At 32.4% G+C, this 17,996-nt stretch overlaps 1 protein-coding gene across 4 annotated transcripts; it reads right to left on the bottom strand.

The window, feature by feature from the left end:
* Positions 1-1,678: 1,678 nt before the first annotated feature.
* Positions 1,679-17,334, bottom strand: LOC144249069 (pancreatic alpha-amylase-like). Of its 4 annotated transcripts, none has more exons than XM_077791032.1 (12): positions 17,053-17,334; positions 13,985-14,093; positions 8,554-8,767; positions 8,052-8,198; positions 7,035-7,232; positions 6,294-6,524; positions 5,415-5,548; positions 4,589-4,711; positions 4,393-4,492; positions 3,357-3,475; positions 3,132-3,257; positions 1,679-1,896 (listed from the first exon to the last, which is right to left on the bottom strand). In XM_077791032.1, the coding sequence occupies exons 3-12, from the start codon at positions 8,719-8,721 to the stop codon at positions 1,707-1,709; spliced, it is 1,536 nt and encodes a 511-aa protein (XP_077647158.1). In that variant the 5' UTR covers positions 8,722-8,767; positions 13,985-14,093; positions 17,053-17,334; the 3' UTR covers positions 1,679-1,706. The 4 variants fall into 4 exon arrangements, with proteins under 4 accessions (XP_077647158.1, XP_077647159.1, XP_077647157.1 ...); XM_077791033.1 differs by lacking the exon at positions 17,053-17,334 and adding an exon at positions 16,815-16,894; XM_077791031.1 differs by lacking the exon at positions 13,985-14,093.
* Between the last annotated feature and the right edge of the window lie 662 nt (positions 17,335-17,996).

Raw genomic sequence — 17,996 nt, 5'->3', positions numbered from 1 at the left:
TTTTACATTTTTAGTTCTCAAGAATAACTGTAGAAATGGGCTGAAATACAGCATCCTGAAATAAAAAGGAATGGGAATTAGAAATGACAGCCCAAGGTGCATTTGCCCTCCACGAACCAGATGTCCATCTACACTTTAGCCCAGAAAATCTTGTGAATCCTGGGTTATCAATCTAGGGAAGGCTTCCTTTTGCCCTCTGCTTTGGAACAAACGAGGCACATTTGACTGCATCTACCCTGTGCAGCTTTCCTGAGCCTTGGGAGAATGGCTATGCTAGGTGTCTGTTGTCCCTTGCTGCCTCTCTGTAAATAAATAACCTGCTTCATAAAAATTCTTGTGTGTGTGTGTGTGTGTGTGTGTGTGTGTGAGAGAGAGAGAGAGAGAGAGAGAGAGAGAGAGAGACAGAGAGACAGAGAGAGACAGAGACAGAGACAGAGACAGAGACAGAGATCTGCATCATAAAAGTCACAGAAATTCTAGAAAATTGGAGCCCAAGATAAATTGAGCTGAAGTTGTAACCAATGCACTATAAATCTGTTTCATGTCAGAGACAGATAAATTTATAGGTGAAAAGAAGAGTTTTCAATTTACTTTTTCTATCTTCTCACTTAAGCATTATAAAACAACTGAGTTATACAAAGATCTAGGTGAGTGCCATAAGAAATTCTATGTTAAAATTTTAGACAATGGGGAATAAACAACTAGATGATTATAAAGAAAAACTGGAGAATATAGTGACATGAAAGCCTTAACTGAACATCCATGTTAGAGGTAGGAGCAAGAATGTAAAGCCACGTGACAGCAAGTTAAAACCACTGAAAGAAAATGAGAGGGCAGGCAGGGGTTGTGGCTCAGTGGTAGAGAGCGGGCCTAGCATGTGCAAGGTGATGGGTTCTATCCTTAGAACCACATGAAAATATATAAGTAAAATAAAAAGGCATTGTGTCCAACTATAGCTAAAAAAACAATTAAAAAAAAGAAAATGAGAGACAAGACTATAGGGAAAGGAGTAGAATATTCCTGTGGGCTCAAAAATATTAAAAATTATAGACTATGTAATTGGAGTCCCTTCTATTTTTTTAACTATTTTTTAAAATGTTGGGTGACCTTTATTTTATTCATTTATTTATATGTGATGCTGAGAAATGAACCCAGTGCTTCACACATGCTAGGCAAGTGTTCTACCACTGAGCCACAATCATAGCCCCAGTCTCTTCTATTTTTAACTCTGTAAATTATAAAATCACTTCTGTATTGTGAAAACCATCCAATTGAACTATCTCAGTATGTGAATCACCATTAAATCAGCTCTTTCTAATTGACAGAAAGAATCTGTAAGAGAATTACAGACAGAATTTCAGACTATATCTCTAAATTGTAGATAGACTTTCTGACTATATCTCAGAAATAAGAGATACATTGTGGACAAATGGTGTCAATGACAATAAATATATTTGTCAAAATGCCTTTCTGAGTTCTTAGAAATTCCCTTGACAGGTAGGTTAAAGTGTGTCTTCTAAAAACAATAACACCTTGCCTGTTGTTTTCTTATAATTATACATATAAGTAATGCGATTTTTTAATACTTGACCTTTTCAAGTTGATGACATATATCTTATAATAAAATTAAAAATATTATGAAAACTAATGTATATACAATAAAAAAGACACTTGATAATGTTGTGCATATGCATTTAATTTAAATTTTACAACTTTGAATCAGCATGAATTGCAATGAATGGGTCTTCAGCAGAGTTACTAATAGAAAACTGAGCCTTGCCATCACTGGAAACATAGACTTTAATTCCTGTGCAATCTCCATTAATTTTATCTCCAGAAATGACATCACAGTATGTGCCACCAGGAAGACCAGTTTGCAAAGTTGTTGACAATGACCTATAAAACAAAATTTGCTATTTAACTTAAATCCATTACAGTCAAATATAAGAATTCAGATTCTCTCTAAAGTAAATAAAGAGCTTAGTTTTGTGCCATAGAATTTTAAGCAGTCAAGGTCTCAATAAGAAGAAAATGGAAACACAGAGACCATTCCAGTGGATGTGAACAGCACTCTCATTACAATGTAATCCTAGAGGACACCTATCCATTCCTAGTCAGTGGTGACTATTACCAGACCATAAAGGTTGAAGAATAGCAGTGAAGATCTACAGGAGTTGCTACCCTTAGAAAAAATACTGCCTGTGGTAAACATAAATATTTTCTATTTGTCTTTTTGTGAATTTATAAAATACTGAATGCTTTAAAGAATTAAAATTGGAAATTTTCTTCAAAAATATTTTTTCAAGGACTTGAAGAAAAAATATTCTAACACTTTTATGAAGAAGTATATAGCTTAGAATAGAAAACTATCTTGTATAAATTTATTTCAGTTCTTTTACCCAGAAAACACAGAAATTAAAGAACTAGCCATAGGCTCTTTTGGAAATAAAGGAAGACACATTACTTACTTATTTATTTTTGCCAATAAAATATAACTTTAGCCTAACCTGAGCTAAACATGAGCAGAAGTTGGGCTGGGACTGAGACATTCCAAAGCTGGCAGAGTTCTTCTGGCTGTAGTTCTCCATGTGAAAGACTCATTAGACTACAACAGTAAGGCTATCAGTATCACTAAAGAAAGGCCAGCAATGAGAAGCTTTAGAAGTAAAACTAAAAAAAATCTACTGAGGAAAGTCATAGGCCATAAGATATATTTCTAAAACATACAATTTAAAAAATAGTACTTGTCTCTGAGAGGTAGATAGTGGAGTAGTTGAGATACAGAGCTTAAAAAAGCTTAAGACTGAGACTGAAAGCCACATTATTTTAGAGATTTTTTCCATCCTTATATTAACTGTTGGTATATTTAGTGGCTCATGTAATATTAACATAATGTGCATCATGTTTATGTATGGATGCATAAGAAAGCTCCAATTAAAACAAAAACCCCTATAAAAATAGCAGGGAAAATAAATGCCATCATCATTTTTCTTCTGTACTTTTCTGATTTCTTGTTTTCTTAATTCCCTGACTGAAAGGATTTTTCAGATATGAAAGAAGTAAATGAACAGGAATAGAATAAAACTAGAACATAACAGTGTAAAAATTATTTAAAATTGATATCTACTTACCAGTCATCATTATTAAAGACAATGAATCCTTTGTTTCCTCTTCCAAAAGCCACTTGGTTGCTACCATTATCCCACCAGTTTTGAAAAGGCTGGCCATCAACCACATTTCGGAAAGTAACCATGTTTCTGAAAGCACAGGATCATATAAAATGTTGATATTCTTAAACTCAAACAGTTTAAAGAAAAATGTTAAGGAAAGTGTTATAGGATATGTATTAGTCTTACCTTATTTGGCGCCATCGATGTTCACAGACCCAGTCATTGCCACAAGTAGTGTCTGGATTAATAGTTACTTCTTTAGTCACTCCATTATTATTAGGTGGTCCAACCCAATCATTAACATCCTTAATTTAAACAAAAACAGATTTTTAACACAAATGCATAAACACACGCACACATTTATCTTTCACTTCCTTCATGATACTAAACTCAGTTAATTGGTCCTGCTGCTTGTCTCTGCAGTGTCTTTATTTAGAATACACGATGTATAGTATTTTTATAGACCTTTACTGAATTTTTATCATCTGGTTCTCTAGGTATCTGTCTGAATTATAGGATTTTAGATATGAAATCTCTGTAATGATGCTACTTCTGAAATCTTCAGTTTAAAAAGAAAACCCTCACTTAACTTTTAAAACATCTACATAATTTACTTCTCAATTCAGTTTTGAAATTGATATTTGGATTAATGTTTTTACCATAGCCCGGATATTTTTCTCATTCTTACTTATCCTGAAGTGGTCTTTAAATTTTTTATTCTGTAATATATATCATTTCATTCATCTTTTAAGATATTTTACTCATTTAACTTCAGCTCAGCTGTACCATTTCTTTGCAGTCCATAAAACTTTTTTCAAAAAATATTTACACAGTATTTATTTCTTATAATAAAAGCAGGAACTGATTTAAGTTCTTGATAAGTTTTAGCAGGTGTAATCTTCACATCAACTCTATGAAATTGGGTACTTATGATAAGTATATACTCTACACCCTGTAACTTGTTCTTTTTCGTAAGTTTCTTTTCTCAGTGTGTGGATATCTGTCCTATTACTGAACAGTTTTCATACTCTTTGAAAACAGAGAACATAAATTTATGTATTCAATATCCTTTCCATTACTAAAATCAGAGTTCAGCATTACGTTTCCATTTAAATAAATACTTGATGAATAAATATTGAATGCAATAACCTCATGAGAAATTAAAACAAAATTACCTACTTTTTCTTGAGAAAAAGATATTTTGAACAAATTCAAAACTTACTTGTCCATTCACAAAATATCTTGGCCAACGGTAGCTTGACATTACTCGTGTAAATCCATAAGGATGAGCAAGCATAAATCCAACTGCCATTTTATACAGCCTGAAAGTTATAAAAATATATTTCAATAGAAGAATACAATATTATTACTCTCATTAAAAGGTGGGTTAAAGACATGTAGAGAGGTTTTTTTCCTACCTTGCATCCCAGAAAGTAAGAATGGATGCTCCTCCAGCTCCATGTCCTCGTTGGTTGTCATGGTTATCCACAAAGACTAGAGCTCTATCTGAGGGCATGAAACCCCAACCTTCTCCCCAGTTCCTATTAAAAAAATAAATATTTTTATTCTTTTACACTAGGTTTAGGGTAACCTAAATATGCATCTCTTTTTATATAGCATCCTTAGATAAACTCTCCAATTAATTATTCTATAGAATTTAGTGTTTTGTAGATTAACAAATTTATAAATTCATTGTGTTTGTATATATGTAGGATTCCTTGTATCAATTCATAGGTAAGATTTTTGTGATAGAAAAGTTTCTTTAAAGGTTTCAGAATATGCATTCTATGTGGATTTCTGAAGGTTAATATTCATACCACATTGTACAGAAAGGCAAACATGGTTAAAATGAGGCTTCAACACTGTATTCCTTTAGAGTGAGCACCTTAATGTTTCAAATTAAAGAGTTGAGAAAATGCATTCTTATTCCATAGTTATGGCCAAATTGTAGGTACTTTAAAAGTGGTAGCAATCTCTTAAAAATGACTTAGCTTTAATAGATTATAAGGAAACATTACTCAAATCCAGTGTACTCAAATAATAGATAGATGTTTTGGTTTCCAGAATACTTCCTGTAGACTGATATTCTAAATTAGAAAGATGATTAATTGTGGTTTGAGGAAGAATAACATTTATTAATAATCTACTTCTTGATTATCTAAGAAGGTTCTAAGACAATAACTCATCCTGGAGTAGTATGTCCAATAGGTCTGTAAAATACCATAAATGACAAATTATATTTACTTTAAGTAGGCCATCTTCTCTCCATTCCACCTGCGAATAACTGTGCCCAGTTTTGCACCATACTTGAATTCTGTCACACGGCCATTTCCAAAGTACTCACTACTTTTAATTGCCTCACCACCCAGATCAATCACCTGGTAGAAATATAGTGCAAAATATCATTTTAATGTACAAAAGTTTTAAAGTATTTTAATGAAAAAATAATATAAAATAGCTTTAAAACATTTGTTATTTGAAATGCTTAAAACTGCTTTCATCACACTGAGATTCTTATTTTGTTTTGATAAAATATGTCACAATATTGAAAGAAATCTCTTGACAAAGTAACCTGTGAAAATCTTGATCTCATTTAGTCCTACACATAAATTATAAAAACATTAGCTCACACTATCATAGAACTTACTACCTTATCGATATTTATCAATGCTTGATAATTACTAATTCATTAATTACTAATTAATTTTCCAAAGAGAACAAAAACATAAACTTTATCATTATTTCTTTTCTTTATATAAAAATATTTTTTCACAGAAAGGAACATTAATTTGACTAAAAACTTAGACAGGTAATAGTGGTATAGTGAAGACCCAAACTCAGAATGGCTTGGACAACAACTATTTAATTTTTGGTCTTGTATAATGGTCTCTGGAATGTAATAAATATCAGGGATTTGTAGCCTAAATAAATTTCCTGTAGTCCCAAATAACATACTTTGATAGAATTAAATGTGTTATTTCTGAATGAAAATTTTAAGAATACTATAGCATATTAATGACTCAGCCATTTACCTACAGAAATTTCTTATTGAATTAAATCTGCCATTTATTTTCTAGTGAATGAAATGGTATAGTTTTTATGCACATATATAGTTGAATGTACCTCCTGGAAAATGAAAGGCCTGCTTCCTCCAGGGAACCATTTTGTGTTTAGATTATGCAGTTTATCCAAAACTGCCTTTATGTCTCCAGGCCACATATGTTTAGAAGCATCCAGTCTGAACCCTGCTACACCAATATCAATGAGATGATTCATATAATTGGCAACTTGGGTGCGCACATAATCTTTCTCCAGGGCAAGATCAAGAAGACCAGTCAGACGACAATCTCTGACCTGTTGAGGTAAAAATTTTGTGTTTTTTAAAAACATCATCTTTCAACTGAGAATCTGTTTGATCATTTATTCATTCATTTATTCATCAACAGATATTTCCATAATTCATTTTTTAAATTGGGCATTGGGAATATTGGCATTATTCTGTGGATGCACTTTGAAATATTTTCTAGCATAAAAAGGGAGAAGGTAGAAAATGAGTTGATGAGTAGATGAGCTTTTTAATTGATTGGAGGAATTTATTTACTTATTTATCCTTCTGGGATTGAGGAGTGAACCCAGTGCCTAACACATGCCAGGCAAGTATTCTATCACTGAGTTCTATACCTAGTACCATGACTGCAGAATGCTTTGGATTATTGAGTTTTTTATTTTTATGCAGTCATGGTTACTTATTTTACCTAGGAATCTAAACTAGTGTTTAAAATCAGTGTTTAAGTAAGCTACATGTGCATAATTAAAGGCATAGGTAGTTCTTTATTCAGATCATTATTTTAAAAAGAAAATTACCTGATAAGCATCATTATAGCTTTCAATGCCGCCACTTGAGGTTCTACATTTACCATCATTAAAATCCCAACCAGAGTATGGAACTGCAGGAAACTCCCTATTTCCAGCATTGAAGTAACTTCCACAGGTACTGCTTGTTCCTGCACCTCCCCCTTCACCACACATATGATTAATTACAGCATCCACATAAATTCGGACCTGAAAAGCAAAGGATTTACTTCAGTTTATTTTAAGTAAAAATATGACACATTATTGATTGAACTTTACAGAGTATTCATTAAAATCTGAAATATTTCTTTATTATTGTATGACTTCATTTTCCAATAAGACTAAAAATTGAAGCATGAAAGGAAACTAATGTGAAATGAAGAGTGATATCCATTCTAGTTGTCTGGTCATATATTTACATAAATGATAAACTGAGAAAAGCACAAACTATGTTAATTATTAAGAAAGTCATTTTTGAGGAGATAAAAATCAGTTGAGATGGAAGAAATTATTAATTTTTGAAATTTCAGTGGATCACGAGGAAAAAGAAACAATTAGCCTTTACTCTCTGCTTAGGATCTGAAGAAAGGAAGATAGATATTGCGTATCATTACACTCCTCACTCTAAAGTGAAAATGGCTATTTATTATTAAAAAAAAGATGGAGAAGAGTAATCAGGAATTTACTTGTAGATAAATCACATAAAAATGACAGCAACTATTATAATTGGGAATTCTAATACTTAATAAGAAATGTATTTAGTTATAAGGGGTTAAAGTTGATGCCTTTACTTTACAAGTAAACTCTTCTTTAAACTTTAAATGGTCTTTTCTTTAGTAGATAAATGGAACATATATGAGTATTTATAAAGGTTGAACATATAACAATAGTTCATTTTGACTTATTGCTCAAGTATGAAGTTAAATTTTTAAAAATCAAGTCACAAAAACTTAACTGCTCAAGAGAAAAAGAAAAAGAAGAAATTATCTTCCTATATAATATTTTTAAAGGAAACTTCAATTCACTTACACCAACATTGTTACACCTAGTCACCATGTCTCTGAACTCATCTTCATTTCCAGATCTTGTGCATATTTTATAGCTAATTGGTTGGTATCTTTCCCACCAAGGTCTTGAAGGGTTGTTAACAACAATATTTTCATTAGGTGGTGAGACCTACAAAGAAAGCAAATTTAGTAAGTATCAAATTATAGCTTATTTTATATCATTAAAACCTCTAAAACAAATTAATAACCTAAAATTATTGCTGAATCTTTGTACATGCAGCTACAGTAGTTTATAACCACTCTAAAACATTAACAGCCCATTAAAGATGTCCTGCTGTTATTCTGAAACAAAATATAAATTTGCCACCAATACTAAATTTTTTCTTCCTCAGAAAACTGTTTCAGATGTCTTATATGTGAAGTAAAATATTATCTTAGATTCAAAGAAACGGATTGCCATTTTACTATATCATTTAACATAAGCTCAAGTAAATGTTGCAATTTATGATGTGAACAATCCTTACCTGAACTCCTCCAAATCCATTGGGAGCTAAGTATCGCTCACATTCCTTAGCAATATCAACCCAGCGCCACTCAAACAAGTGGACCATAGAGGTCCTTCCCTGTTGAGTGTTTGGGGAATACTGAGCCCAACACAGCCCAAGGGCTGAAAGCAGCACAAAGAACTTCATTTTGCTCTGAAGCTGCCACTGTTCTTTCTAGCAACTATTTATATTCCTGTAAAAAAGAGCACATTTGACAAAGTAAACATTAACATAAATAAATATTTAGAGTACAAACACTGGAATGTTAAAAAGATTATTAATAATAATGTTAACTCAACAGGTGAAGAACATTCATAAAATCTCCCAAGAAAATAATCTTAAATGACCTTTTAGAACTTAATGTTGTTCTTATTAAAGGAATATTAGTCTTTTCAAATATCTGGCATGTGACATATGTAAACAGTCCTCATTCATGTATTATTTACCTAGAAATAGATCTTATTTCTGATGTCCTTCACTAATAGAAAGTTACAATTAGACACAACTCAACTTATACTCAAAATGTTGTTTGAACTATTTATCTGCAATGTTTGTAATATTTCAATTTCCAAAAGAAATAAGACATTAATTTTCTTCTCCTCCTTCCCTAACACCAATTTTTAGTTATTTGCATTTCTGCATTAAAATTTTAAAAAGCTACTTGAAATTTATATGCCCATGAATTAGAGAGTTAGGACGCCCCCACTCATCAATTCAAGTGTTTAATAATACGGCTAGAGTAGTAGATTTTGTGCTAGAATAGTAGGATTTATGCTGGAATAGCAGAATTTGTGGTGGTTATGATTTTATCCCCATAGACAAATATCTTTTATGTCTAATAAAACAGTAAATCAAAGAATGCACATACTTTTCCTCTTTAATTAATAGTATGGGTGGGAAAATATTATCCATCCTTTCAACAAGGATTGAGTGTTCTCCTTTGCCAAGTATTAAGGATGATATAAGGGATATAATGGTGAGCAAGACAGTTATTTTTCTATTCCAAGAGAGCTTACATTCTAGTGGAAGAAAAACAAAATATGCAGTAATGAGAATAACAGTGATGATAAATAATTTCAGATTTCAATAAAAACTACTATGAAGTAACAGCATAATAAAATAGAGAGTAACATCAGTATCAGTATTTCAGATTGGATGGTCAGTGAAACATTACCGAGGGAGTGATTTTAGCTGGGAATTAAAGGGTTAAAATCAGTAGTCATTTGAAGACAAGAAAAAGACCAATCTAGAGAGAGGAGAAAGCAAAAACTCATGGGTGAAAAAAGCTTGGAATACTCAAGAAACTTTTTTTTAAGTTAGCAAGGCTAAAGCATGTGTGATAAATGGAAATATCAAATTAATTGAAAATAGATAGGTAGGTCAGATCTTAGAATGAATCAAGAAAGAGAGCTAGTGAGGCTGTAAGGAGTGCTGAAAGAGCATGCTGTGCTTTAAAAGGAAATCATCATTGCCTCTTGGAGGAAATCAGAAACTGGACTATAAGAATGAAAAAGGAAGATAAGTTAGAAGCTTTTTATAGTAGTCCAGGAAAGAAGTGGGTGACTTTGACTAGGGCATAGACAGGATGTTTCAAAGGTGAGAGGCAACAGGTTTATGGATATATTAAATCTAAAGAATTATGAAATGCAGATGCTAAAGATATAGATATTTGGTGATGATATCATTTATCAAGATGAGGGGAAATGAGGAAGTACTATCTCTGGGAAAGAGTTATTATTCCAATTATTACCTAATTATTTCTCTAGTATTCATAGCACTCTCCTTTGGTCCTTCCTGGGACCAACCATGTGGACAATTAAATTACATGTAAGTTCATACCTCCTGGTATTCTTCCTATGATCCTCTTCTACCATTGTTGTGTACCTGGCATATATTGAGTTGAAGCAACATCTTCATAAAGCCTACACTCATATTTCTAGGCATAATTTATAACTCCTCTGCTGTGTAACAGCTTTTCAAATTATTATACATATCATTTATAGTGTAAATGTTTTATAAATAATTAAATATTTACATGTTCACCATTGTGTCCTAAGCTTTTAAAGGGCAGACAGCAAATGATTAGTATGTCTAATGTGCTCAATAAATGGCTATCTAACATATACTCTAAGTTCCATATCGTGCAAGACATTGAGGTTACTATGGGTATGTCTTCATTTTATAAATAAATGAATACCATGTCAGAAATTGTGTAATACTTCAACCCTTGTCTTTTCAAAAATTTCATATACATGAAGAAACTAAGGTCCAGCCAGAGAGACTGAGCAAATTGCCCAAACTTCTATAGTAAGTGATAGGCAGAATATAAAAGGTCTGACTATGAAGTGACATTTTCTTTGTTACATCAACATTTCTTCCATATTTCTAAAGTTGGAATGTCACTATAGAAGCCACGAGCAAGAATTATCTATGGAGCAGTTGAAATGTTGCTAATTTGAACAGAGATATGCTCTAAGTATAAAATATACTTTGTATTTCAGAGTTAATATAAAATCAGAACATGAAAATTAATAATTGTTTTTACTTGAATTAATATTCTGAGAGAAATTAAGATAAATAAAATCTATTATTAACATAAATAACCTCAGTTCATTTTTTGCTTCTTTACAAATGGTCATTAAAAATGTTAAATTACATATATGATATGTCAGATCCTAATAGAATTATTTTAGAGGTTAAGTATAAGAAGGGATACAGCCACACAAAAAAGCTAACCATAGAAAAGTGAAGGGTGGGTGAGATCACTGTGGTAAGAGAGTCAAGAGTAGTGTGTTAAGATTTTATTGACACAGAAAGTAATTTCTGACATGAATAGGGGAAGATGAAATTGATTCGAAGAATGAGTTTGATTTTAATGAAAAAAGATCAGGTAAAATTCCATTTTAGGAAGAAAAATAGAATTATCAAATGTGAGTAAGGGCAAGGAGGAAAGTAATGCTTTAAAATGGTAAATTGAGGTGTAGGAGAACCAAGGACATCAAGGTGGTAAAGATGTATTGAGAATGCTCAAAGTCAGAAGAAAGAAACACTTTTTTTTGGAAGCCTATACCAAGATACTGATTGTTTGCTTTATACAGGAAAGGAACTTGATTAGAACTTTTTAAGTATAACAGATGCATTAGAAGGCACAGGTAGCTGGGAAGAAACAATAGAAGTCCTGCAGATTATTAAACAGGCAGTCATGAAAATCTGAACTAGGATTATAGCAATAAGAATGAGAATTAGGAGAGTACTGCAGATTGTTGCAATAAGGGCTACCCTATGAATAACATTTTCCAGTGGCCATACCTATGTGGAGTCTCTTCCTATATAGTGTGTGGGCTGATTTACACAGTGTGTGATTTGCCTTATAGAGTGAAATGTCAGTCAACAGGAAACACTCAAAAATTTTATTAGGACTTGCATGAGGCTTAATCTTATCAAAATCAGAGTCTATTGTGCTGTGTGCAGAGTTGGAATGAATGGATAGGTAAAGAGGTCTGGTTGTCCTTAGCCATTTCAGTCATCTGAGTTTTTGACCCACTAGCTAACAGTAGATGAATAATGCTCCAGGGCTGAGCGAGCCGAAAGGCCATCTGTTCACCCATACAATTATAAAACATGAGATATTTTTATTAAGTAATAATTAACTTATACAGAGAAGAGAGATGCAATAAATCTGGTGAAGATTGACTACATGAAGTGGTAGCTAAATAGACATCAGTGGAGAAAAAAATGGAGTTAAAGAGGACTCTGTTATTTAAAGGTTGGGTGAGTGGAAAATGGCAATGCCCATGTCACTTTCAGTGCAATTTAAAGATAGACTGGTTACAGGAACACTAAATACTGAGTTTGAGCTTTACTTTTAAACCTACATGGGAATACAAAAACAACTTAAAAGATAGGTGTGAGAAGCAAAATACCAGAGAAACTTGGGAGTTTCCAATAAAGCAATGATATTTTGAGGAATGGCACACAACATATTTACTGATTTACCAGAGATTCTAAGTAGAACAGATGTCATCCCCAAACAATGTCCCAGCTAATGCTGTCTGAATTATCTGGTCTGGAAAACTGGATCCTTGATAACTGACAAGGTACCAAGAGAGATATTGAAAATACAGATACCATCAATTGATATAAAAGATGGGGTAGAGGGTATAGGAAGGAGAGAATAAAGAGCTCTTTCATTATCAGAGAATGGTTTTCAAAAACAAACAAAAAAGAAATTTTGCAAGGATTACAAAACACTAACTAGATGTGCTTGAGAATTAGAATCAGATTAGAAAAGAAGACAGATTATATAGTTGGTGATAATATAGAGCTGATGCTCTAAAGAGTTGAGAGAGAAGAGAGACATCATTTTAACTTCACACTTGATTCAAGGTTTCAAATGCTAAAATGTAATGGTTCAGAACATGACCTAAAGATTAAGACAAGCTAGTTTTAAATCTTGACCTTTGCATTTATCAGTTGTATAACCCTGGAAATTGGCCTTTGTAAATTTAACTTATCTATGAACTAGATAAAGTAATGCTTATGTCATAAAATTATCATGATTAAACAAGTTAATGCAAGTAAAGCTGTTATCCTAGTGTATGAATATGATAAAATCTCAGTAAGCTTGTTTGCTATGATATTGTTATTACAGCATTGTTATTTTTAGTCTTAGTCCTACTGAAATTGTTACAAACTCATTTCTCTTTCCACCTTTCATTCTTTCATCACTTGGCATTCTCTTTCCTTTCCACACTTTTCAACTTCTAACAATTCTTTCTACTTATCAGAAATATTTTTGTATCCCCAAGAATAAGATATGGGAATGAAAAGACATCTTTATTATTTTCCATCTTTAATTTTTTGAATTTTTTTCTTTTCCCTTTCTTCTTTCCATTTTATATTCCCTCTTTCTCCCTTCACACAGCTCTTTCTTTCTATATCTTTCCTTCTTTAAATTTTTTTTTATTTTATATGACAGCAAAATGAATTACAATTCTTATTGCACATATAGAGTACAATTTTGCATATCTCTCTTTGTATACACAATATATTCACAGCAGACTACTGGGGGAGGTAAAGCCCAGTGGCCAGTTCTTCCTACACAGGCCTCTGCAGGGCCCAGGTGCACAGTAGGCCTGGCCTACCCCTTTCCCAGCAGGGCAGACACAGCCAGAACCTAGCCTTTGGTGCAAGACCATCCCTTGTGACCAGCAGACTACTGTGAGAGCTCAAGCCCAGTGGCCCAAATCCACCCACATGGACCTCTGAGGGGCCCAGGTGCACAGAAAGCCTGGTCCACCCATTCCCTGTGGGGCAGACACCACCAGAGCCTAGCCTTTAGCTCAGGACTGCCCATTTCAACCAGCAAACTACCAGGGGAGGTCAAGCCCAGCATCCCAGATCCACTCACTCCAACTGAAGCAGGACTCAGACCCAGGAAGCAGTAGCACTCAGTGAGGGACACCAGCAAGGTCTGGAAGCCCAACATCAAGGTGAGGTATAGACAATCTGCATGGGTACTACAAGAATATAGGGAAGAAACTGTAATATCTCAGATTCACACTGCAAGAAAGGAAGACACATAGACAACATGAAAAAACAAGGGAGAAAAGTGCCCCAAACAAACCAGGACACTAATAACAGAACGATGGAGAGCAAATTTGATGAAATGTCAGAAAAGGATTTCAGAAGGTTCATAATTAAAATAACCTGTGAATTAAAGAATGGCCTAAATGAGCAAATACAGGCAAAGACTGATCACTCCAACAATGAGATAAGAGCAAATAAAGATAGCAAAAGATTACCTCAAGAGAGACAGACCCTGGGGGGGAAAAGCAGTCAGAAATCCTTGAAAAGAAGGATACAATATCTTTCCTTCTTTAAGATTTCTGGCAGACCTGTGTTGATTTTGAAAAGTATTTTCATCATTGCCTAATCAGTTAATTTTGAGCCATCCTTTTAACAACAGATCAGTGATATTTACAGTGCAGGTAAGATATTATTAAAGTAAGGGAAAATTTAAGGATATTATTGGGGAATTTTATTAGCAACCCAAGATAGGTGGAGATATACAAATATAAACTTCTATTACTGGTCAAATACATTGTCATATATTTTTCTCATTTATTCTTTTTTTAAAGAGCATAATATATTCTCTTGAACATTTTTTGGGTAATTTTCTTTTCATAAAATACATGTGGTTATTATCAATTTCCACAGTGGAATATTATTTATTATTTATAATTTTATATCCATGGGAAGATTATTTCAGGACAAAGTAAAGCACAGTTGAGGATAAAGTCTGTTGGAATCTGTAATACTCTGATATACCAAAAAAGGAGAGTTCTTCCCTGACTTTCCTTCCTAGGATTGAGAAATCTGTAAACTGAGATTTCAGCATCTCCAAATTTTAAAGTTTTCCAGGGGATAGGTGACCATCACTAGCTGGTATCAATGGAACACAGGGAAATTCCTAGTTTTTAACTAAACAGTGTCTATTTTCTGGGGTGTTTACTCATGAATGAAGGAGAAGGCTTCATATAAATAAATATGTTGCTACCTTATGAAATTAAATCTTCAATCAAATCCTGGATAGCTTTGGAATAAAAAACAAAATAAATATGGATTTGCAATATTTGTTGTATCTATTTTCTTGAATAGCTATCCTGTAAGAATTTTCCTCAGAAAACCTATCAAAGTTAGTAATAATAATTCTGTTAACCATGTATGTTTATTTTTTGCATTGCTCAACAAAGAGGAAATTTCTCTCTATTCGAAAGGTCTCTTGTTACTATACATGGTAGCAAATGAGATAACTTGGAAATTCCTTAAAAATATGAAATAAGGCTAGGAATTCATACACATAAAATATATAAAACAGGGCATCTAGTAATATCCTGACTTTAAATCAACAATCTTTCAGGTCAATATTTATAGTCCATATACATACCCAATGTTTATGGGATATACTGTGATACTTTTGAGTCTTATATATATGATATGCACTGATCAAAATAGGATATTTAATGTGTCCATCTTCTTATCATTGTTTTATGTTTAAAACTTTCAAGTTTTCTCTTTTAGTTATTCATAACATATTTATTAGGTTATTGTGAAATATAAACACCCCATCAATATATATATTTATTATGTATTAATAAAATATTTCTTAAATTTTAAACAGTTGAAAATGCTAACTACCCTGATTTGATCATTGTACATTGTATACATGAGTCAAATTATTATACCACACCTAATAAATACGTACTATTAAAATAATAATATATAAATGAATAATTATAAAAAAATCATATCCACAGACATGAAGAAAATTCTAACTGAAAATTATCCAGTGCATAGTTTTCTTTAAAATATTTTTCCAATAGATATTATATGAGACATTGTTATTTTATTTAATGCCTGCAATATAAATGTCAATATAATGATAAGACTCCATCAAAAATTCGGGATTTCACTTAACCCATTTAGCTTAAACCCTACTTGAGTCATGCCAAAGCCAGAATTACATAAATTGATGGAGTTCTATTAAAATGTTAAACAAAGAGTAATAAATTCCAAGAAACCTGTAAATTTCTATAACTTCCTGTCTATTTATACAAATATCAATTATTCACAAAATTCTTTCTACCTATTGTAAGTAGTATCACAACTGTGTTAAATGCTACTGGGGTTTTTAATATCCAAAGGAATTGAAGAGACAAATTACATACTCTTGTCATTTACAGTTATTAGCCAGAGACCTCATATTTATGTATTTTGTAGTAAAAAATTTAATAGAAGTATCATTAAAATATTCAATAGAAATACTTTTATTTACTTTATAATTTATAACCAATAGACATTTATTTCTCATTCTTCTATAGTCTGTAAAAAGGACATACTTTTAATGTCACATCTATGCAAGGTATGTTATCACATATATCTAACCTCCAAGTATTGCAACTTTGATTTTTTTCTATTTTTTCCAGTTTTTTATATACTAAAGCTTTAGTTAGTATTATTACTATAAAACTTGATCAAGTGCATAGGTGTTCTTATTGAAAAGAAGCCATAATTCCTTTGAATTTTACATTGTGTTATGTAAGATTTTCTCAAAACAGTAAACCTTCACCCATCAGCAGCCCCCACCAGAGGTAAAGAAAAAGAAAATAAACCTAAGCTTAGGATAAGCCCCACGTGAAGGTTAGGTAGAGAAGGCAAAGATAATGAAGTTTGCCTACCAGATCTCTGAAATTAGAGAAATGTTTTGAGACAGCACTCAGTCACATTTCCAACATAAATAGTACAGTTTGTTCTGCTGGACACTGAAATATGAGCTGTCAGCAAACCTAAAATAGACTGTGAAACTCTGAACTGTATCAAACCATATGACAGAAACCACCTATTTAAAGACAAAAAGGGTGGATGAAGGGAGAGGGGACTTATATTAAACTCAAGAAAATATTAAAACCCACTTACCAGGTCAACTTAAAATCAGCAATATCCCAAATCCACAGTTCAATTGTGAAATGACAAAAATCTCAGTTTTGCTTTTTTTTTCCTGATCAGCAGAAAAGAATGAAATGCTGGATGTAGAATTTTATAAATTTTACAAAACCTCTTCCTTTCAAAATGCAATCCTACAGCCCTGTTCCAATTCTTTAAATCTAATTTGTACAAGCAGTAATCCAATCTCCATAATGACACCGCATTGGCCTCATCCTTGCTTCCTGAGCCAACCACTGTCTTTCCTCTGCTAAATTTGCCATTCTGCAACCTTTTCTGATTACACCATACCTACACAGTTGTTTCACTTTCATTTTCTTCAATGTCCTCTTCCACTCTCAACTAATCTTCTTTCTTTTTTCCCTGAATCACTTAAACTAATATACATAGAAAAAACCCTTTGCTAAATTAACCATAAAGATCATCTAATTGGGTCAAATTAGCTAAATAAAATAAGTGAGACTAGAATGTAAATAAAGTGGCTACAAAAGAAACCTAATTTTAAGTTCTGCCATCTATGATGTGAACCTTGGATAATCAATTGATATCTACATGATTTCATTAAGATCTTCACTTTGGAAATGAGGGTGGTAGTATTTTAATAAATATGATGAAAGAACAGAATCCTCTAAGGATATTAACAATATGTATTGAGTGTTGCTTTCTAATTCCATGCTTTATCAGTTTGACCCACCCCCACACCCCACGCCAGCCCTGAAGGATTGAATTATGATTATCACTATTTTTAATAAAGTTTTATATTGGTTCTTTTTAGTTACATTTTTAAGTAACCAGTAGAATACATTTTAACATAATTATACAATTATAGAATATAACTTGTTCTAATTCATACTCCAGTACCTCTTTTTCCCTTACCCTCTTCCCACCCGCTGCCTCTACTGATTGATCTGCCATTT

This window comes from Urocitellus parryii, chromosome 11 (genome assembly GCF_045843805.1).
Source record: "Urocitellus parryii isolate mUroPar1 chromosome 11, mUroPar1.hap1, whole genome shotgun sequence".
NCBI lineage: Eukaryota > Metazoa > Chordata > Mammalia > Rodentia > Sciuridae > Urocitellus > Urocitellus parryii.
Note: the sequence above shows the minus strand (reverse complement) of the source record. Positions and strands in the feature narration are given on the sequence as shown.

Bases quoted from the DNA above. Each gene is read 5' to 3' on its own strand.
- LOC144249069 (XM_077791032.1), bottom strand. From the start codon at position 8,721: ATGAAGTTCTTTGTGCTGCTTTCAGCCCTTGGGCTGTGTTGGGCTCAG. The intron at 5,549-6,293 runs GTACATTCAACT...TATTTCTACCAG, and splicing joins GGCCTTTCATTTTCCAGGAG to GTGATTGATCTGGGTGGTGA. The intron at 4,712-5,414 runs GTAAATATAATT...TTTTTTTAATAG, and splicing joins GAGAAGATGGCCTACTTAAA to GAACTGGGGAGAAGGTTGGG.